At 48.1% G+C, this 23,160-nt stretch overlaps 1 protein-coding gene and 1 pseudogene across 3 annotated transcripts; one reads left to right on the top strand and one right to left on the bottom strand.

Annotated features, from left to right (window-relative positions):
- The first annotated feature begins 811 nt into the window (after positions 1 to 811).
- Positions 812 to 10,133, top strand: Nxnl2 (nucleoredoxin like 2). Of its 3 annotated transcripts, none has more exons than XM_047526964.1 (3): positions 812 to 1,473; positions 9,431 to 9,632; positions 9,724 to 10,133. In XM_047526964.1, exons 1-2 carry the CDS (start codon positions 1,172 to 1,174, stop codon positions 9,600 to 9,602), a joined length of 474 nt encoding a protein of 157 aa, XP_047382920.1. In that variant the 5' UTR covers positions 812 to 1,171; the 3' UTR covers positions 9,603 to 9,632; positions 9,724 to 10,133. The 3 variants fall into 3 exon arrangements, with proteins under 3 accessions (XP_047382920.1, XP_047382921.1, XP_047382919.1); XM_047526965.1 differs by having other exon boundaries at positions 9,729 to 10,133; XM_047526963.1 differs by having other exon boundaries at positions 9,431 to 10,133.
- A 10,625-nt stretch (positions 10,134 to 20,758) lies between these two features.
- LOC124965820 (60S ribosomal protein L17-like) lies at positions 20,759 to 21,215 on the bottom strand (annotated as a pseudogene).
- Between the last annotated feature and the right edge of the window lie 1,945 nt (positions 21,216 to 23,160).

Genomic DNA, 23,160 nt, shown 5'->3' on the forward strand with positions numbered 1-23,160 from the left:
GGCCTGTGCTGACCATCTCTCCTGGTTGGTGAGACTTCTGAGACTTGTGACAATTCCTTTTGGAGAATCTGTCTTGAGGCGAAAGCTTCTTCCAGCATTTGTTGTTTTTCAAGTGCCTTTGGCTCAAAATAACCAATATACCAAAGCAGCATATTTTGGGGTGACTTATTTTGGCTGCTTTCGCTGTCTGTAATTTTTAATATTTTGTTCATCATGGGCTTCTTAATATTAATTTTGAATTGTCAAAATACTGCATTTAACCTTTATCTGAACTACTGAGTTTTTGGCGCCCTCTTACACGTTTCTCCCAGACCAGTGTCTCCTCCAAGTCAAACATTCTTTGAGATCCACCCCCCAATTTCTTCCTGGCCTCAGGAACCCTCCCTGCCGGTAGTATGTTGGGGTAAACAGCCAAAAAGAACAGAGCTCAGGCTTCCTCGCCGCCTGCCCTGCCCCTTTCTGCCGCCTTCAACCTCATTACTTCTTCCTCCTTCCAAGGCGCTGGGCTGGGGCAAGAGTTCCATGGGAGGGTTCAGGTGCTCTAGGGTGGAAAGCGCAGGGGCAGAACACTCTCGGGAGTACACGGTGGGGCGACGGTGGCCTTGGCTGGGTGGAACCTGGTGTGGGTAGCGGGGAAGCGCCGGGAGAGGTGGACAGGACCGGCTTGAATGGCTTGGGGTGGGAGGCGGCGTGGAGGGCCGGCCTAGGGCTGGAGGTGAGCGACGCCGCGCAGGCCGGCGAGCGCGGGGGCGGGGCGCGGGATGTGGGCGTGGCGCTTTGGGGGTGGGGAGAGGGTAAGAATGCAGTGAGCGGGGCTCCGGGCGCAGACGACGGTTTCCCGCGGGATGTGTAGCAAGCCCGGCAGGCTTCGCTCTGGAGGCGGTGCTGCGCTACAGCTGCATTTGGGGTCGCCGGTGTCTGTGTATCTCCCTCCTGCAGCGCCGACTCCACTACTTCGGCCCGAAGCGAGGCCAGAGGTGGGGTTCAGGCGGAGTCCTTGGGGCGGGTCTTGTGCCGCTCCGTCGCGGGCAGTGCGGAGAGGCGGAGCACAGCAGCCGCTCCCAGCCACCTGCCTGCCAGTGACCGTTCGCCGGCAGGTGTTCTCCGTCGGCAAGTGACCCCCGCTCCCTTGCAAGAGTTCTCGGTCCGCAGGAGACCGCCCGTCCGCGCCATGGTGGATGTGCTCGGCGGCCGGCGCCTGGTGACCCGCGAGGGCGCGGTGGTGGAGGCCGAGGCGGCGCTGCAGAACAAGGTGGTGGCTCTGTACTTTGCGGCAGGCCGGTGCGGCATCAGCCGCGACTTCACTCCGCTGCTCTGCGACTTCTACACAGCTTTGGTGGGCCAGGCGCGGCGGCCCGCGCCTTTCGAGGTGGTCTTCGTGTCTGCGGACCGCAGCGCGCAGGAGATGCGCAACTTCATGCGCCAGCAGCACGGCGCCTGGCTGGCGCTGCCCTTCCACGACCCCTACCGGCAGTGAGTGCGGGCCCTGGGGGCGGGGCCGCCGCGCGTGTCGCCCTGTCCGCCCAGGACACCTCTCCCGCACCCTGTTGCTCTTCCAGACGCCCCTTTTCTCCTTCCCTCCCCGCTTCCTGTTCAGGTCCCGGTTCAGGTAAATTGCACTTAAGTCTGTTCCAGCTTCCCCAGTTTTCGAAAACGCGACGCATTAGCATCCCCGGGGCTTGTTGGACACGCTCACAGGCCCACTGGAGTCTTAGAGTTGCAGATTCTGGGGTTCGGGGGATCTGAATTTCTGTGGAGGAACTATGGCTGGTGATGCTGATGCTGGCGGGAGTTACTTTCTTACTTTCTCCTCCTGGTCAGTGGGCGGGAGGCTCGGTAACCTTGGTAACCACAACCTTGGGTCTGGGAGCTGGTGAGTGGAGGATCAGAACTGTGAAGCAGTTGTGGTTGTGGGCAGCAGGGGAGCCAGGGCTGGAGGAACCCAGGTGCTGACCAACTTCGCGATTTCGGTTTTAGCAGTAGTGAAGGAATTTCGAAAACTGTCGAATTCACTACTCTAAGTGTCATTGCTATGAATGCAGGAAGAACTAGGAGGAGGCAGATGTTGGAAGCCACAGCCTGCTCTCCGAAGGGACCTTGGCCCCAGCCCTTGTTTAGATCCTTATCTCTGTACTGGATGTTTGAGTTTGTGAAGGAACTGGAAGCTTCACAGGCGGAGATGATCAGAGGCCACCCCGTGCTCAGAGTGTCTCATCTGCCTGCAGTTGGAGCACACAGGCTCCGACTAGATCAGCAGGGGGACTGGAGAGGAGTAAGGGAGTCATGGGGATTAGGGAGGTGCAGTATGGCAGGGAACTGATTGTTCCTGCATGTGGGGTCTTCTGTGATGTAAGAGTCCAGACTGAGGTTTGCATCACACGTCATAAAGCGCATTGCCCCAGCCCCACCCTCTTTCTAATGCAGATCAGATGTGAATATCCGGGTATTGCTAGACGCTGGCCCCTTGGGTTTATCATTCACTTGTGAAGTTACCCCCTAACTTAATTATACCGAGATGATACTCTTTCTGAGAAAATGGAAGTTAACTCTGGGGAGTCCCAGTAGAGGTGTACTTAACTGGAAGAAGTCTGATTATTCTCCGAAGTACATGCTTTTTGGTGATCCCCAATGAGGTGGAGGATCCCGAAGGAAGCCAGCCTTGGAGGTGTGTGAAGACTCACCTGATGATGATGTCTAAGGGATGGCTGGCTAATTTTACGTGAAGATTCATTTGAGAATTTCTTCAAGTGGTGTGCTTGATTGGACTTCCCTGGTATTGAAGCTGTACACTTTTGAAAGGACACACTTGTTTTGAAGGTGAGAGGGTGCTAGTATTAGCAATTAGGCAGAGAGCTCAGGCCCTGGGAGAGCACAGCTCTGGTATTACCCATGGGGGAAGGTTGGGGAGTTTTACTGCTGAGCGGAATGATACATCTAATGATGTGCTCTGATCCATTAAAAGGCTACTGGCAGTGTGGACTGGTTATGGGCCAGCACTCTGGTCTGTTACCCCATTTTACAGACATGTCACTGGGGCACAGAGTTCAGTTCTTCTGGCTTTGGAGGCCATCCTTCTGCCCTGACTCCGTTCCTCTCGTAGGGGGTGATAAGCTGTATCCCCCAGGGATTTACTCAGGAAGGGCATCACTTTGGGGGCCATGCAAAATAATCTGTCCACCAGTTCATCTGGTCAGAGCCTGTTTGTACTAGCTGCAGGCAGATGAGCCACTTTGAGTATGGGGTGGCACTGGGCTCTGGCCATCTCTGCCTGGTCTCCCTGTCCCTCCTCTTCAGGGGAGTTTTTTTTTCTGTGAACTTAGCATTTTGTTCCTACCTCAGACTGAATTTCGTTAACCCTGACATAGTCATTCATAAACTATGAAGTGGAATGAATATTCCGTGGGCATTGTTGGAGCTATGCCCTAAATTCTCCTTATCCCAGCCTGGATTTACGAAATCAGATCATGAGCCAAACAGAAGGCGCCACCACCAAGAAGAACTAAAAAATGCATGAAGCATCCAAGAATTATTGGGAAAAATTGTTCATGTGCACGACACACAGTACTTGGCAGTTGGTACCACTGAGAGGGGGCCCAGGACCCTGACATCCCAGGATCTTCACTTGGTAGATGAGTGGGAGGTAACCTTTGGGCTGCCTTTCCCAGAGGCCTGAGCTCATCACAGTGTCCACTGACTTCCTGGAGAACCACCTAAGATGATGGAAGAGAAGAACGTTTGAGGTTTCCAAGGAAATCACCATAGGACACCCTTGGGGTTACCCGTTGACATGACTGGAGGCAGGTGACAGCTGCAGATGCACCTATAGGAGGGGGAGAAGACGCCAAAACCCCAACCTTCTAAAGTTATACGTGTGCTTTCCAGTGCAGCCTGTGTCCCCTACTTGACAATGCAGGGGCCCTGCCCTCAGCCCAGAGAAGTAGCTGATTATTACTAGTGACCCTGAAACTAGAGTTATGGGTCCATTGCCCTGCCCAGGTGTCCATTTCCCTCCCAGTGCCAACTGTAGGTGGCACCTGAATGTGGGGATGGCACCAGGGACAGATGCTGTTGCTCCCTGGAGCCTTTTTCTCAGGATGACGTTCCATCCCACCCCACTGTCTTCCTTCCTTTGTGACTGTTTATGGGTCAAACTCAAGAAGAAAGGAGTAAGTTCTAAATTCACCAGCAGGAATTCCTGTTGCAGGTTACCACTCACAAGACACTTGATCTACAGAATTTTATAACAATCATCTCATAACAGTGTTCATCCTGCTCGGCCTCTTGAACCAGAATGTGAGTGGACCCCAAGGGGGTCTGGAGGGGTACCCCACCCTGTCTGCTCAGCCTCTGGCACCTGCCGTGCCTCCCAGGCTGGCTGTTTATTTGATGGACTTCATGCCTTAGTTAGAGAATGGCTGGGGTAGAGTTGTGGACCGAGTCTGGAGGAGTTAGTGCCTGTGTAGACTGTTTTTGATTCTCTCACCACCCCTTGCCCCTTGCCTCTCTCCAGCCCTGTGTTCAGTGCCCCCTGGGCCCCCCAGACTGGAGGCATCCATTAAGTTCTTCCATCCTGGATCCTTGTCTTTCTGCTCATCGCTGTCCTTCAGTCCAGTCAGACCCTGGACTGTTCACAGTGTTCTGCTGATTGCTCTCCTCCATCTTATTGGCTGTTGGTTCAAAGACAGTTCTGGCCCAGCAGTACTTTGCTCCAGCCCCTGGGGATTTCCTGAGTCCTGCTGCCCCCAGGACCAGGCCAGACCTGGTTCAGTACTTGGTACCCACAGGGTGCATGATTGATGGGTGTTTGAAGCAAGTGAGCAAAAGCAAGTGCTTTAGAGAGATCTGCTTGGCAACAGTCTGCTGCTGGCCAAGATGGAAAGAAAGTCAGGTGTTGCCATGGCAACTGGGAAGCACTTAGGTCAGGGACAAGGTTGTGGCTGGGTGCGGTGAGAGGAGGAACAAACACTGCGGCAGCACTGAGGACAAGGATGAGTGGGGCTCTGGGATTTTCCCAAAGTGGTTAAAAATACTCCTGAGTTACAACGACGCATTTTCCTGCAAAGCACTTCTGTTCTCTGTGGACACAGCTCAGCGCCGTAGGGGACTGAGATGACTTCAGGGGACAGTGACTGTTTACTTCTTCTTCGTGGTTCTGAGGTTATGTTTCCAGGAAGAGGCTGCAGGGTGAGGATTTGAGGGCCTGCACTGGGTGTGTCTGAAGGGAAGCGAGAGTACGTCGGTGCCCCCTCAGGCCCCTGTCCCTCAGAGCTCGCCTGGCTTCCCTCTGATTGAGTCAGAACTTGATTTAGTATTGCAGGTGATTAAAATAACAGTGCTTAAGTAAAATGACTTAAATGAGACCCTGAAGCCAGGAACTAGTCTTTGGTCAGGCTGGAGGCCTCTGGGGTCACAGCTTTGTGGTTACCTTCCGCCACGTCTTCTTCGAGCTCAGGCTACAGGCAGTGGCTGCCTGGCAAACTGACTTTCTCCTCATGGTGGCAGAATGACTGCAGTGTCTCAGACTGTACGTCTTCACCCTTTGAGCACACAGGCAAATGTTCCGCAGAGCTTTGCTTGTTCTTTATCTGCTAGTTACCCAGTTATTGGGGCCAGGGGTTATGTTGACCGAGCAGTCAGCCCGGCTGGAATTGGAGGTGGGTCCTTCCCACCCTGTGTGGAAGTGTTTATTGAGTAGTTACGTGGTGAGCCCCATTCAGTGTTAGGCTGTTCACGTATTTATCATTTAATCTGCATGGCAGGAGGCAGGTTCAGTTATTCCCATGGTGCAGATGAAGAATCTGAGGCACAAGGAGACTAATTAGCTTACCTAAGTCACACAGATAATCCATGCTAGAAAACAAAGTCATGGATGCCAGGTAGCGAACTGCAGGCCCCTGCTACTTAGGCTGTCACGGGCACTGTCCTCAGCACCTCCCCACCTCCTCCTCCGCCACTGTGGTGGAGGGGTGCAGAGAGTTCTGGGAGACTCCTGAGCACACATAAGCCACCAGGGGTATTCAAACCCAGATCGTAGCCTCCTCAGGGTCAGGGCTCCTGGGTCTTCCTGAGGCTGCTGTCTGGGAACCCCACTGAGAAAAGCAGATAATGCTGTTGTTGGTCACCAGGAACCAGTCAGGAATGCAGGTGCTGGGTCAGCCTTCGGTGGGCTCAGGGATCTATGGGGAAGATGATGCTTCTGCCTTCCTGACTGATTCTCCCCACCCCAAAAGCTTGCCAGGCCCCCTGGCTTGAGGGATGGGTCCCACCTGCCCTGTCCCACTACCCAAAGCACAGGTGCTAAAATAAATCCACTTGCCAAAACTGCCATTTTGCTGTAGTTTTCACTCAAAAAACTTTTTGGGTTGTTGCTCTTCATTTTTTGATTTCATCCCTTTGAGAAAAGCCAGTTTCTTAGACAATCAAGTTTCAGGCATTATACAGAATTTCCCTCCCCCTCCCCCTCCCCCTTCAGGCCCACAGCTTGGTTCCTGGACCTGTGGAGGCCCCGCTCTGCTGAGGTTTCTGGGCTTCAGTTTGACTGACTCTTTCTGACAGACCCAGTGTCCCCTCAACCTGAACTTGCATCGGCTCTGCTTGTGGTTTTGCACATGCACAGTGCCCTCTATTTTTTTTTTCAAACCCCTATGGTGGTTTTACGTCATAGTTGACATGTTCCTTGTACCACCTTTGCTGTTGCCTCGTCTTGGGTCTGTTGTTGGACATCACATGGAAGGGCTTCCCAAGAGAGGGGGTGCAGGCTGTGTGCACTGTTTCTTTGGAAACAGGCCTTTCCTGGGACCCAACTCCGGGGCAGGTCAGGACCTGTTAAGTCCATGCTGGGCCCGTGTGCTAGCCGGACCTGCCTGACGCCTGGTATTCTTATGTCCTCTCCTTTTCTCTTGCTCAGTCTCAGTAAAGATTTGTTTCACATTTTAGAATTTCCAGAGTCAAATGGGGTTTATGCTCATTCCATAATGACTTGTTGATTCATTTCCTTTTTCAGTTATTTCTGTTTTCAATCATTATTTCTTCAGCTTCTTGAGTTAAATTTGTAACTCGTCCATATGTGAACTTAGCATTTTTTGTTTGTGTTTTGTTTTGGGGGGTCTTGCTGGGTTGCCCAGGCTGGTCTTACACTCATGGGCTCAAGTGATTGTCCTGCCTCAGTCTCTCAAGTAGCTGGAACTATAGGCTGTATGACTGTTGGATAAGAATATCTAAGTTTATAACTTCCTAAGTTTGCATTTGCAGTATTGTAGTACCTTGGTATCCAGGGTGAATTGGTTCCAGACTCTCCCAAAGGTACAAAATTCAAAGATGCTCAATTTGTTATAAAAAATGGTGTAGTAGTGTGGTGTTTGTGTTTAGTCAGCTTCTTTGTTACTGTGATCAAAGGACCTGACAAGAATAATGTAGAGAAGGAACAGTTTTTGGGGGGCTCATGGTTTCAAGGTCTCAGTCCACAAACAGCCAGCTTCCTAGCTCTGAGCCCGTGGTGAGGCAGAAGAATATCAAGGCAGAAAGGCATGAGAAAGGAAATCAGCTTAGGACTTGGTGATTAAGAAGCAGAGAGAGCTCTGCTCACAGGGATGAAATATCAACCCGAGTCTCACTACCTCCTCTAGCCACACCCCCCTGCCTATAGTTATTACCCAGTTAATCCATTTAAGTAGATGAATGCACTGATTAGGTTAAACCTCTCACAACCCAATCATTTCAACTCTAAACTTTCTTACCCTGTCTCACACAATTTGCACATAACCTACACACATCCTCTAGTAGATCTTAAATCATCTCTAGATAACTTATAAAACCTAATACAAAGTCAATGCTGTGAAAGTAGTTGTTATACTGTATTGTTTAGGGAATCATAAGAACAAGAAAAGGACTGGGGAGATAGCTCAGTCGGTAGAGTGCTTGCCTTGCAAGTATAAGGCCCTGGGTTCGATCCCCAGCACTGCAGAAACAAAACAAAACAAAAAGCAACAAGAGAAAAGGTTTGTACATGATCAATTCAGATGTAATTTTTTCTGAATATTTTTAATCCAAGACTGGTTCAATCCATTGGTGAGGAACCCTGGGATATGGAGGGCTGACCGTACATTCATATTGTTCTAAATGTTTTGTAATCAAAACGGCTATTTCACATACAACATATAGTCAGTTTCAAACTCATTCTTAATCATGATTTCTTACTGGTTTTCAATTCCATTACATGATGGTCTGATTAAATGATCTCTTGAAATTTGTTGAGACTAGTGTTGTGGCTGAGAACACAGTTGATTTTGTCACAGGTTCACGGGTGTTTGAAAACAAAGTGTACACTGTCTTTGTTCAGCCTGAGGGATGTGTATTTTTTTTTTTTTTCCTTTATTTATTTATTTATTTATTTTTTTTCATGCTTGAATGAAGGTTGACCTTTGACCTGTTCCTGGAAAGCTGCCAGGTGGCCTTGTTAGAGATGTCAGGGGTGGGGCTTGGTGATAGGAGCGTCTCCAGTGTGGCTGTGGCTGTCCTTCCTCTCAGCCTCCTAATCCTGAGGGCTGCAGATGAAGGAAATCAGATTACTGTTGGCATGAGGCCCTTGAGACCTGCCTGTCAGGAACAGGAATGGGATCCCCTATTTGCCGCTTGCCACTGTCCTGCCCTGAGGGAGGTAATCCCTGGAAGGAATGGGGGAACCCTGCAGAATTAAGGAGGCTGGTGCCTCTTTCCCTAAATGAATACAAAGAACGTTGTAAAAAGGCCATTCCTGGGGTTAGAGAGGATGGTGAAGGGCAGTAAGAAATGTTCCATCTGCAACCAAATCAGCGGGTGCATCACTGATGGCCATGTAAAGTCTACTAGGCCTTGGATATATTTGGAACTCATGGAATTTTGACTTTTACCATTACCTATGCCTGATCTTTTTCTTCTTGAGAGAAGACTAGAAAAAGTCACTGGGTTTACTTGTACATTTTGAACTGTCTGATGTTGTGGCCACCAGCTGCACGTAGCTACTTCGGTTTAAATTAGCAGGGCTGCGGGGTGTAGCTCAGTGGTCATGTGCTTACCTCGTACATAACCGGGCTCAGGGGTCAATCCTCAGTCCGAGGAAAAAAACCATACACACACACATTCTAACTTAGCAGTTAATCCAAACAAGAAGTTCTGTTTTTTGGGCAGACTCGCCACCTTTTGAACACACAATCTGCCCAAGTGGCTGGTGGCCAGGGTATTGGCAGCAGGGATCAAGAACAGCTCTGCAGATGGATGATTCTGCAGGTCTGGACTGGCTTAGAAATGTCGCAACAAGTAGAAAAGTTACTCGCCAGCCCAACAGGTGGTCTGGTTGGCAGTGGGCTGTACTGCCAGCCAGGACCCCAGGGCCCCTTCCTTTCAGATGTCCCTGCAGAAGTGCTAACCTCTGCTAACCTGTTTTCTCCCGCAGTGAACTGAAGAGGCGGTACCACATCACCGCCATCCCCAGGCTCCTGATCCTGAAACAAAACGGGGAGGTGATCACCAGCAAGGGGAGGAAGCAGATCCGGGAGCGGGGGCTGGCCTGCTTCCAGAACTGGGTGGAGGCGGCAGCCGACGTGTTCCAGAATTTCTCAGGTTGAACTGGGAGAGGGACCACAGAGCCTGGACAGGTGCCTCTCCTGCAGGGCAAACCCTGGAGGGAAGGAGGAGCCCATTTTTCTTTCTTTCTTTCTCTCTACTCAGTGTTTCATTTTATTTCAGAGCAGAAGGGCTAAGCTGTGGCAGAAAATAAATGTTGCTCAGGAAAAAAACAAAACAAAAAAACCCTCCTTCTCCACCATTTGGATCCTGTCGCTACTTCGTGGTTATTTTTATTCTTTGCATAGCTTTGGAAATCTATGCAAACATTTACTTGTACAAGTCTCTTCAGGTAAAATGATCAATTCATTGATAACTTTTCTGGATGTCTGTCTCATTTTAATGATATGTTTTACATGAGTTCACAACTATATTAAACAAGTTTGCAGACAGTATGGTTTCTTGGTTTTTTTGTTTGTTTTTGGCAGTACTGGGGATTGAACCCAGGGCTTCACCCATGTTAGACAAGTGCTCTTCCACAGCTGCGTGCCCAGCCTGACTTTGTGCTTTAATAAACAAATGTTTACACCTGAGAAACCTGATTTCCTTCTTTCTCATTCAAAACCAAGATGCTAATAGAAGGAAAATGAGTTACTCAGAGCGTTCGCGCCTTCCACGGTTTATTGGTCAGAGGTGGTAGTTTTTAATTATGTGCCTTCTTGGGATATTTTTTCCCCTTTGTGCTTTCTCACACTGACTTTTAATAACATTGTGTATATCCAAGGCTATACACAGTCATAACATTTTGGTCAGTGTTGAACGGCATATAGGACAATGGTCCCAGAGGATGACAATGGAGTGAAGAAATTCCCGTTACCTGGTGATGTCTGTGGTGTTTGCACAGTGTGAGGTTGTCTAGCTGTGTGTTTCCCATGTGTGTCCCTGTCATTAAGCAACACACTCCACTGTATTCAAGGTTAAATCTCAACATTTCCTGAAAGAGTCTAATCCACCAGTTAAACCGAAAGCCCACACGCAGCCTGTGCTGTCTGTGGTCCAGACCACCAGCTCCCCCCATGGCCGCCTGCTGAATGCCTTCATGCATAGCCACTGTCCTTCCCAATCTCATTTTGATCCGGCTGATTTGAATTGTGAGAATACCAGATCCCTTCCACTAACCCAGTTCCTGTCATTGGATTCCCTTGGCTTGCTAGGCCCTTCAGCTGGGAATCAGGAGCAGAGCTGGCCCTGAGGACTCAGGATCCCAGCATTGCCAAACAAGGAGCAGGGCGTGAGCTACAGGGTGGGTTATGCTGAGGATCAGTGTGTGAGGTAGCACACAGCTGCAGTTGGGGACAGACGATGAATTAGAGTGGTCATTTCCACCTCTCACCACCTCCTCTATCAGTAAACTTCACTGAAAACCAAGATGCTGCTTCATTGGGATCCTATGGATTGAGGAGTGACTACTGGATGGAGCTAATGTGATCAATACTTTCCTCTAAAACAAATCGTGTCAAAGTGCAGTTCTCTTCCAAACCGAGAAATAGCAGGTTCATTTGATTTTGGTGGGGTTTTTTTTTTTGGTACTGGAGATCGAACCCAGGGTCTCTTAATCACTGAACCACATCCCCAATGCGCCCCGCACCCCGCTTTTTTTTTTTTTTGAAGTTGCTTAGGGCCTTGCTAAACTGCTGAGGCTGGCTTTGAACTTGCAACTAGTTTTTCCAAATATCAGGTAAATTCTGCCTTCTCTCAGAAAATTGTCGAATTTGGTGCTGTTCCTGCGGGTGCCACGTGTGACTTGTGTTACAAAAGCAGTGTGTTCCTACCGTGAAAAACAGAAAAATCCCGTCGTCCAGCAGGAAAGCCGCTGTGGATGGGTTGATACGTTGATATGGTCCCTGAAGCCTGCCTGCTGCTTTTCAGTAAGCACGCCCGGATTTTCATCTTTACGACCTTGCCACCCTTGGTGTGGTCTCAGGCCAGCAGCAGCAGGGTGGGCTCAAGCACCTGGGGCCAAAGACTGCCTCTGGCCGAGACTGCCACGGGAGCCAGAGCTGGCATCGGAGACCGGAAAGGTGGCCTGTGGGCAAACGGCTGAAGTCAATCCTGCGAGCCCAAGATCATGGCGTCAAATCCATAGGCCGCAGTCCTGGGGGCAGGTGCCGCTCCTCTCCCTGAAGAGGCCCAGCTCGGGGCTCCTGCAGGTCTTGGGAACCCCAGGAGCACTCTGTGCACACTCTCAAGGAAATGATGGTCACAGTGTACTTGTGAGCAGGCGCAGTTGCCATTGTAACTGGAAACACAACACGTACCACAACACAATGATACACACACCACACTACGCACATCACCACACACACAGCTCTATGCATAGCAGACAACCTCCACACACATCACACACTGCACACCACACACACCACATACAACACAACGCACCCCACACATCCATCACATGCTCACCACAAATGCACATTCCACACACACTACAAAATAGCACAGCACACACTCATGTCCCCAGAGGAAGGAAGATGGAAAACAGGCTTGCCAGTCAGGGGTGGATGTCGTGGGTTGGGCCTGATCAGGGCTGGCTTGACACACCCGGCGACACACTGGCCTTGGGTGGCCCTGCACGTCCACAGCTTCATGCTCCCAACAGCGCGTCCTATGCTAACTGTGGTTGGAAGGATTCTCTGTACAGTCACCTCCTCTGCAAGCTCTTCAGAGCCCTTGGCCCTGGGATCTCTCTGGGATTACTCTCTTCTCTCCTGCATTTTTGGGTTGTTTGCTCTTTCTCCTGTTTCTTTTCTGCCTGTCTGCTGTGGTCCGAATGTGTGTTTCCCCACTGGAACCCATGTGTCAGACCTAACCCTGGAGGTGAGCAGGTTGGGAGGTGGGGCCTTTAGGGTGATTAGGTCATGAGGGTGCCCGCCCCAGAAGTGAGATTAGCACCTTTGTAAGAGGCCCAGTCAGCCTGCTGGCCCCGTTCATCCTGTGAGGACACAGGGAGAAAGCACCATATACAAACCAGAAAGAAGAACCTCTCCAGATGCCAAATACGCTGGCACTTTGGTTCTGGACTTCCATTCTCCAGAACTGTGAGCAACAAAATTCTATTGTTATGAACTACTCGGTCTGTGGTAGTTTATTCTAGCAACCTGAACAGACTAAGACAGAACCTGTAAGTAATCTAATCTGACCCTCCCCTGGTTATCTGAGTCTCCTCTTATTTATATCTTTCTGCTCTGGAGATACACACCTGCATTAGGTAGCATATCTATTTCATCTTCCTGAAAAATCTCTTCTGGAGACTTCCAGCCTCTCCAAGGTGTCCATGGAGAGCCCAGTGGTCAACCTGACACTGCCCTTCGGAGTCATCCTGAGGGTGCTCCACACCTCCCTTGCATTGAGCTCCTCCGTCTTTCTCTTCCTTGGCTTACCTCCTTGTTTTGTTGGAATACATCCTCTAATACTGTCTTGAGGTGTGTAAACTTTTAGACCTTCATTCAACCCGTACATAATGGATAATTGGTTGAGTGTAGAATTCTAGGTTGGAAGTAGTTTTTCTTCAGTAATTTAAGGCCCTGCTACGTAGTTTCCTTGTCTCTTATGGCTGACAGGTCTGACTGCAGGGTGACCTCTGACCCTCTGAGTAGGCCAATTTTTCTCTCTCAGAACATGCCAGGTCTTCCCCTTGCCTGCGCTTCTACACTTTTGCCATCATTTAGTGAGCTTGTGTCTTTACCCTAGTGCCTGGCTCTGGAGCCGCTCGATCTAGAAATGCACACATTTACATCTGGGAGATGTTCCAGAATTATTTTGTGAATTTTCTCTCTTTTGCTTTCTGTTTTAGTCTTTCTGTAATTCCTAGTATTTGGATGTTAGACATCTTAGACCAGCCCTCCAACTTCCTTATATTTCTCTGTTCTACCTCTCATCTCTTTTTATTTTTGTTCTCCTGTTTTGGAACTTTCCTCAAACCTATCTTCCATTCCTTTTATCAGCTGTCACAATTTTAATCTAAAGGATTCAAGGGTTTCTGAATTAGTTTCTCTCCCTGTCTCTCTCTCTCTCCCTCCTTTCCTCTCTCCCTCAAAGCATTCTGCTCTAGTTCCATAAAAGCAATATTTTCTCATACCTTTGAAGGACATTAACCAGATTTCTAAAATGTCTTATTTCCACATGGTTTATGTTGTTCCCAAGTTACTTCTCCCTGCTGTTTGTTTTGGGAAGAACTGAGTAGGATGTCAGTGGGGTTTGGTGACTTGGAGCTCCACTATAGAACGATATTTCTCAGGCCATTTGATCGGGGAGAATTATCTCTTGGACTGATCATATTTATCAGAAAACATCCCCTCATCTCTCATCAGAGGTGGGGATGGCTGTCTGTTGGCACTCCGTGAGTTGACTGGTAATATACATTTTCACGAAAATGAGATTTCATTTTGCCTGATTTCAGCTACATCTCTCCCAAGACAGCCCCCATTTGCCTCCTCAGGGGTGGTGAAGGTCAGTCACCCAGGGTATAAAGGGAGGGACTCTAGAGATCTGACCCTTTCAAGAACAGATTGCACCCTTCCTAATCTGGCCTGTTCTCAAGGGGGTGCGTGTAGACATGGGTCCTGTGGTGTAAGCCAGGAGGTTCTTACTCTTCCCAGTGTCAGCTCGGGTCCAGTTTGTGAGTCCACCGAATCGGCCTTTGTACAAACCTTTGTTCTCGTTTCTTCTTTTTCCATAATCTAAAAAAAAAAAAAAATTCCTTTGAAGTCATTTTAATGACTTTATTAGAGAGTGAAACTAAATGCATGTGTTCAAACTGCCTGTTTACCTTTTTGTTGTGGGAAGTTCATTTTGTCTGTGGTGCAACAAGGAAGATTCCTTTTTAAAACTGAATTTAATTCAGTGAACTCACAAAATGCCTTGTGATTGTGGTTCTAGTTTTCTGCTTTAAACGTGAATTCCTAACCTTTACAATGCCTCCACACTTGGAATTACAAGTTCAATGTTATATTTACAATATGTCTTTGATTTTGCCATGGGAGGATAAGAATGATAACAATTGTACAGAATGAACCCAACCCACAAATGGGAAGGGGTGGCAAAATTGCCCATGATAAAGATCTAAAAGTGTTATTTTGATCACAGCTAGCTGTGAGCCTTGGGTCTGAAATCCTGGATGGTGCCCTTCTACCCTGAACAAACTGATCCACTCCAGCATTCCATGTGACCTAGTCTCACCTTCAAAGAACAACATCCCAGTAGTCTATAATTTAAAAATAATTTCAATTATTATTTTCATAATTTGAAAACTAATGAAGGAGATCCCTTCCACCATTTGCAGCTCCACATTAAAATCTCCCCTGATTTTCTTCAGCATATTACAGAGATACAGCCACATCAATGTTCATAGCTGCTCAGTTCACAATAGCCAGATTGTGGAACCAACCTAGATGTCCTTCAATTGATAAATGGATAAAGAAACTGTGGTATATATATACAATGGAATATTACTCTGCCATAAAGAATGATAAAATTATGGCATTTGCAGGCAAATGGATGAAACTGGAGAATATCATGCTAAGTGAAATAAGCCAATCTCAAAAAACCAAAGGAAGAATGATATTGCTAATAAGTGGATGAGGACACATAATGGGGGGTGGGAAGAGTTAGTGTTAGGGTTAGAGTTAGGTTTAGGGAGGGGGACAAGAATGGAGGAAGGAAGGACTGTATAGAGGGAAAAGAGGGGTGGGAGGGGTGGGGGGAAGGGAAAAAAATAACAATGAATCAAACAACATTACCCTATGTAAATTTATGATTACACAAATGGTATGCCGTTACACCATGTACAAACAGAGAAACAACATGTATCCCATTTGTGTACAATAAAAAAAAAAAAATCTCCCCTGATTTTCTAAGCAATCCCAAGTAATAAGAACAATGCTGGAGGCATCACAATGCCCATTCTCAAACTATACTACAGAGCTATCGTAACAAAACCAGCATGGTATTGGCATAAAGAGATATGAAGACAAATGACATAGAAGACACAACAACAAACCCACGCAGATACAGTCATCTGATCCTTGACAAAGATGCTAAAAACATATATCGGAGGAAAGACAGCCTTTTTAACAAATGGTGCTGGGAAATCTGCTTATCCACGTGTAGATTGAAACAAGATCCCTATCTCTCACCCTGCAAAAAAATCAACTCCAAGTGGGCCAAAAATGTAGGAATGAGTCAGAGACCTAGGAATGAGGCCAGAAACTATGCAGCCCTAGAAGAAAACAGGGTCAACAGTACAATATATTGGTACAGGCATCCACTTCTTTAATAAGACCCCAAAAGCTCAAGAAGCAAAAACAAGAATCAGTTAAATGAGATGGTATCAAACTAAAAAGCTTCTGAACGGCAAAGGAGACTAGAGGGTGAAAAGAGAGCCTACAGAACGGGAGAAAATCTTTACCAGCTATTCCTCCAACAAGAGGTGAATACACAGAATATATAAAGAACTTAAAAAACACTAGAAAAACAAAGCACCCAATCAATAAATGGGCCAATGATCTTAACAGACCTTTCTCAAAAGAAGAAATACAAATGGCCAACAAGTACTTGAAAAAATGTTTAACATCTTTAGCAATCAGGGAAATGCAAATCAAAACTACACTAAGGTTTTTTTCTCACTCCAGTTAGAATGGCAATCATCAAGAATATAAATAACAATACATGCTGATGAGGATGTGGGGAAAAGGTCCACTTCTACATTGCCGTGGGACTGCAAATTCATACAACTGCTGTGGCACTCGGTATGGAGATTCCTTGAAAGACTAGGAATAGAACCACCATCTGACCCAGATACTCCACTCCAAGGAGCTGAAATCTGTGATACATACATTCCAATGTTTATAGCCGTGCAATTCACAATAGCCAAATTACGGAACCAGCCTAGGTGCCCATCAATCGATGAATAGATAAAGAAAATGTAGTATATATACACAATGGAGTCTTACTCAAAAAAGAGAAGTGGAATTATGTATTTGCTAGTAGATGGATGGAACTGGAGAACATCATGCTCAATGAAATAAGCCAGCCTCAGAACGTTAAGGGTCAAATGTTCTCTCCTATATGGAAGTTAGGGGAGGAAAAAGGAGAATAAAAAAGGGATCTCGTGAAAATAGAAGTAAAGGAAGGGGAATGAGGGGGAGGAGGAGGAGAGGGCATGGGGAAGTACTGAGGAATGGAGACCAAATTCTGCTATGTCCATATTTGAATATACCACAATGAATCTCATGTTTATATGCAATTGTAATGCATTAATTAAGAAATAATATTGATAGTAATAGAGGGAGATCAGTGGAGTAGAGCAAGGGGGTCGGGGAGGACGGAGAAGAGGGAAAGGAAGGTACTAGAGGCTGGGATTGACTAAATCATGTCGAATGTGTGTGTGACTAGATCATCATGAATCCCACTACTATGTATGATTAGAGTGCACCAATAAAAAAAGAAAAAGAAAAAATAAAAAACTCCCCAGCTTTTTACATTTGGGAACTTGAACATCCCCTAAGGCACATGCCAGGGTGGCACTATTGGAGGTGGAACTTTTAGGAGGTGGGAACTAGTGGAGGAATTCAGGTCACGGGGGTGTACCCCTGGCGGGGACACTGGGACCCCAGCCTCTCCTCTGGGTTTCCCAGCCTCCTCCCTTCCACAGTGTTCTGTCTCATCACAGGACCCAAAGCAATGGAGTCAACTGACTGTAGACTGAAGCCTCTGAAACCATGAGCCAAAATCCAGCTGTCCTTCTTCAAGTAGGTTTATCTCAGGCATTTTGTCATAGTGATGGAAAGCTAATAACTTTCTCCCTCTAGAGTCCTTCATCTGCCCTGGTCCCTGAGGCCCAGGCACCAGCTCTACGCCCTACTCTTCTCTCTCTGAACTCCTTGTTATGTAGTATGTTTTAGGCTCTCTGGTTGGATTTGCTTTGCTTTACTTGTTCTCTGGATTCTGCATCTCCTGATACTGGGACTCCGGGGACCCAGAGAAATCTTCCTGGTGGATGGAGGCAGAGAGTCTAAGGGGGCAAAAATACGTTTCCCTTTTCTGCCTGTGGAGGAACAGGGAGAAGCCTGGCCAGGGACACACAAATCATGTCTCCTTTATCTTTCATATAAAAGAGCCCTTATTATTCTGGGTAAATACAGATCCTCAGGATTAAGACTTTATTATTTCGTGAGTAAGCATTTGCAGTGAATTCATAGAATACATCATTTTAATTTCCTTCAGGCCTTCGCGTCTTTCACCTTAGTTCATTCCTAAGTGTTTTATTTTTTTGACGCTATTGTAAATGATATCTCATGTATATGTCTGTTGTCTTTCTCCCTGACCAGAATAGAACCGAAATTCCACCTGTCTTGTTCGAAGAACTGATACATGGTAGATGTCCTATGGCTCTTTATTGCCTCATTGAATTATTTTTAATGTCTGATTGACATGTTACGTGTGGGTGCGGTGTGATTTATTCTATCCAGTCCTGTGTTGATGGACACAATGCCAGTCTTAACTATTACTGCAATATGCCTTCGATGACTTTTGTTGGAATACAATTAATTTGTAAAGGAATTGGCAAAAGAGTAAAAAAAAAAAAAAAAAGTGATCCATCTTTATTTTTTTAATGGTATGCCAGTTGTCCTATCGCTACTTAGGGAATAATCTTTCTCCTACTAGTACAGTAAGACACTAATGATCCCCTAAAATAGTGAGGGCACTGAGCCATGACTTACACACTTGGGCTTTTCTTCTCTGTAAATATCCAGTGAGGTGCAGCCTATAGGCCAGGCTGGCTCTGGGCTCTCTCCATCCTATTGCCGTCCATTCCCTACCATGGGGACGGGACCAGACTGAGGTGCTGGGAATTCAAGGGGACCCTCACTCACAGACCCTGAGCACCCACGCCTCCTTACATTTTGCGTCCTATGCACTTGGCTTGCCTTAGTTGGTCCCATCCCTGCCCTAGGCAGTATCCTTACTGTGTGATGTCACTGCTGTAGATGGGCCAGGTCTCCGGCTGGGGACAACCCAGAGGGAGTGACTTCTCTTTTTTTGGGGGTGGGGTGAGTAGTGGTACTGGGGATTGAACCCAGGGGCGCTCTACCACTGAGCTACACCCCCAGTCTTTTAAAAAACTTTTTATTTATTTTTTTATTTTTTTTTATATTGAGACAGGGTCTTGCTAAGTTGCCTCGGTCTCCCAAATTGCTGGGATTATAGGCGTGTGCTACTGTTCCTGGCTGTGACTTGTTTTTAAGATGGAGGTGATCAAATGCCTGAATTCTCCCTTCTGCCCTGTCTAATGCTGTAGCCAGGAGGCACATGGAACTCTTTGAGCATTTGAAGGGTAGCTAGTACTTTTTAAAAATTTATTTACTTATTTATTTTAATTAATTATTTTTTATAGACTGCATTTTGATTCATTGTACACAAAAGGGGGTACATCATTTCGTTTCTATGGTTGTACATGATGTAGATTCATACCATTTATTTATTTTTTATTATTATTTTTTGATTCATTGTACACAAATGGGGTCTAACTTTGATTTCTCTGGTTGTACCTGAAGGAGAGTCACACGGTTTGTGTAATATCACATGTACACAGGGTAATGACGTTTGTCCCATTCCGTTATCTTTCCTTCCCCCTCCCCCTCCCCACCCCTCATTTCCCTTCCCTCTACACTTGCTGATACATAATGGGGGAGAGGGAGTAAGGAAGAATGGAAGAAGGATGGATTGTGTGGAGCAAAGTGTGCCACTGCTTTTGCGGACTTGTGCTTCCTGGCTGCAGACCTCGTTGCCTACGGGGGCTTCATCCATCCACTAGAGCAGTTGGCACTGCCCAAGGCAGTTTTTCCTAGAACGTAGCTTTTGGTTTTGTTTTGTAATTTCCAGTTGTTTATTTATTTATTTACTGGTGGTACTGAGGATGGAACCCAGGAGCAGTCTACCTCTGAGCTACATTCCCAGCCCTTTTACTTTGAGACAGGGTTTTGCTCAGTTGCCCAAATGACCTTGAACCTGGGATCCTCCTGCCTCAGTCTCCTGAGAGCTGGGGTTACAGGTGAGCAACACCCCACCTGCCTTGTACTTTTCTTTGGAGAGTGGAGTATGGAACCATACTGGGTTTGGATCCTGTACTTAGATGTGACCTCAGTGCTGAGTTTATTCACCTTGCCATGCCCAGTTCCTTCATCTGTCACATGGAGATGATTGATGGCATCTCGACAGGTTGCTGAGGGATTGGGCAGATAGCTAATACATGCAAACTTCTAGGATGGTGTCCAGCACCTGGTAAAGATTATGTCAGTGTTTTCTGTTATTAGGATTAATTCTTAATCATTTGGTTAGCTTCAGAGGATGCCAGGAGTATTCTCAACATCGTTTTGATGCCTATAGACAATGAGAGCTGTAGGAGCCTCCATTATGCAGGCAAGAACCTGAGGCCTGCAGACGGGAAAACTTAGAAAACCTAAAGAAATCTCAAAGCCAGCTGGCAGAATCAGAACTCGGCTCTCATTTTCTTGGTTGAAATCCTTTTTCTCTCCTACTGCAGTAGGGGACGGTACCTCTGGAGTGTGTGATGGTGGGCAGGGATCCTGCTGTGTGCCCATTGCTATGGTGACAGCCGCTGGTGCCGAATGAGGATCTGATCAGACTTAGTGGCCGATTCCCTCGCACACTTCAGTGGCCTCTGGTCCTCAAACCAACGGAAAGGTGAGCAGTTGTGCAGAGGCTGAGGCTGTGCGCCTAGGCCAGGCAGGTGGCTCTTCCCATCCCTCGGCCACCCCACCCCCGCCTCCTCACACAATGCATTCCGCGTTTGTTGGTTTGTCTCTGAAGAGCTGATACCACATTCAAGTTTTAACGACACCAGAACTTGTTAAATTTCTGTTGTGGTTGTTCCTGAAATTTGTACTCATTGACTCTATTAATATTACCAAGGGGTTTCTGCACTCCTGGTCTGTGTCTGCACTCAGGACAAACACCTTTTGACTCGGTGGGGCAGGTGAAGTATCAGACAGAGGCTGGGGTGGGCCCTTGCGCACACAGAGTGCGTATAATTTATTTATTTATTTTGGTACCAGGGATTGAACCCAGGGATGTTCAAGCACTGAGCTACAGCCCCAGCCTATTCTTTTTTTTTTGCATTTATTTTATGCTGAATTTATTCCCGTGCCATAAGTTTTTGTTTCTTTAGTTTCTTGTGGGATATCTTTTTCTTCTGTGCAACCTCCTCTTCTGGTTTAGGAATAATCTGTTCCCTTTTCAGTGAGGATCATCTCAATGTGGCAGGGGGAACTCATCTATGGGTTAATCCGACCATGAGCTCTGTAAGTACGGCGGTGCATCTTGGGTGCTTTGTTCACCTGGATATGTTCAATGATCAGAGAATCTACGTCTTAACCCTTAAGTTCAGCATTACTCTCTGCATTTTTAAGCATATGCAGCAAAAATTCAGCACTCTTTTTGGACCACCGTCCCTGTGTCCAGCCCCACTGTTTGGCCTGGGCACACCTACCAACTCCACCATTGTAACGCCAGAATGGCACATATTGCTTCTTTAAAGTGACATCCTTCAGGTACTTGGTAGCTTTTCAGATATGCATACCCTTGATGGCCTGCACAGTTTCACCGGTGTTCTTAAAGTGAACGCGAAGATTTGAACCTCTTGATTTGCATGACTTTGTGGGGTTTTCTGGGTCAAGAGAGTAGCGGACCAGGGCTGGGGAGATAGCTCAGTTGGTAGAGTGCTTGCCTTGCAAGCACAAGGCCCTGGGTTCAATCCCCAGCACCGCAAAAAAAAAAAAAAAAAAAACCAAACAAAGAGAGTAGCGGACCATTTTCACAGATCACCGCGGGACACTGGACCTCCACAGTCGGAGTAAACATGAAGCACGATTGCCCATTCCCCTGGTCACCGACGAGCCCCTCCCTCCCCCGTCCCCATCCATCACGTTCCTCTGCAGGATCGGTCGCTCTGCCATGTCTCCTCGCACAGAAGGACATCGCCTCCAGCACGGAATTGTAGCCCTGGGAGTTTCCTTCCCGGGAGCCTTGGCGCCCGCCATCCAGACACCAGGATGGCAGTGATGACCTGAGGATTGAACACTCACACCCCCAGCCTATTCTTTAATTTTTAATTTTGAGGCAGGATCTTGCTAAGTTGCTTAGGACCTTGCTCAGTTGCTGAGCCTGACCTCGAACTTGCCATCCTCCTGCCTCAGTCTCCTGAGCCATTGGGATTACAAGTGTGCGCCGTGGGACCTGACAGAATTCTTCAACTGATTTTAAAACTCTATTATTAATCTTAAAAATAATATGAAAAGAGGTGGCATTAAGCTTCCCCCTTTATTCTGATGAATTAGGGAAAGACGTGGAGGAAGGGTTGGATACCCTCCGTGAAGCCAAGGGTGGCCAGGCGCCCTGCACCATGTCCGTGAGCAGGACCGCATGCTGGAGGCCCCGGGGCGCGAGCCCACTGCTGTGCATAGAACCCACCTCTGGCGTCTCTCAGCTCCTTTAGTTCCTGCGTCTAGAGCGGACCCCTCCTTTCTCATGTTGGGCTCTGAGCGTGTGGAGGGGCTCTGCCCTCCCCCCTCCACCTGGGCCAGGTTTCCTGGTGACCCCGACGTCCCCTAACCCTCTCCCTGCAGGATGAGCAAAGACCTGGTCTGCTGAGGATAAAGGTTCCAGTGGGCACTTTCAGGAGGGGGACAGCAGCGCCCAGTGTGCTAGTAGGTGACAAGGAGGGAGAAGAGGCAGAGTGGCTGAGGAGCGGGAGGAGGGCCAGTGGCCGTCTTCCGTGAGCCCCGTGCACTGGGAAGGCTGCTCTTCAACGTGGATCTTCCCCAAGTGGGGAAGAGGCAGAGCTTTGTCCTCTTGGGACTGTGGGGCAAATGGGTGGCAGCCTGCTGGGGAGGCAGGAGGCTTCTGGAGAAGTCTGCACTGCCCTCCGGAGGGCGGTGTGAGAGGCGGCTGAGGCTGGAGGCTCCCTGGACGCAGCTCTGCCTTATTCCTGCCAGGGTGTCCCCACAGAGTGGCTCTAGGCCATGTTTAAGGGGTCCCAAAAGTGTGTCCCCTGCAATCCCACCCCAAAGTGGGGCTGGGGAGAGTTCCAGCTCCCCGTGCCCCCACCCGACCACTGTGTGTTCTGAGACCTCCTGGCTCCGTGAGAGGCTCTTCATGTCTAGAGGTGGCTGTGACATGTCCCAGCCATGAGGAGGGGAGAGAAGGGAAGGGGAGGGAAAATCCTGCAGAAGCATGTCACAGTGCATCAGCAGCAGCACGGGGGAGCTGGAGATCCTCAGTCCTGGGCAGAGGGGAGACGGGAAGCGCATGGATTCCTGAGCAATTTCAATACGAGGAGGAATTAACTCCCCAATTCCTTCACTACCATCAGGGCAAAGGTGTGTCTGGGCATCATGCCACGGGCAGCATCGGCCGTGCGGGTCCAGCCCAGGTGGCTGTGGGGCAGGGAAACCTTTTGCCTGTTCTCAGTCTTGGGAGCCCAGGAGGTGACTGCTCATGGCTGTCTCTGCCTCTGTAGCTGCTTAAACAGCAGCCATT

The sequence above is a fragment of the Sciurus carolinensis genome, chromosome 15 (genome assembly GCF_902686445.1).
Source record: "Sciurus carolinensis chromosome 15, mSciCar1.2, whole genome shotgun sequence".
NCBI lineage: Eukaryota > Metazoa > Chordata > Mammalia > Rodentia > Sciuridae > Sciurus > Sciurus carolinensis.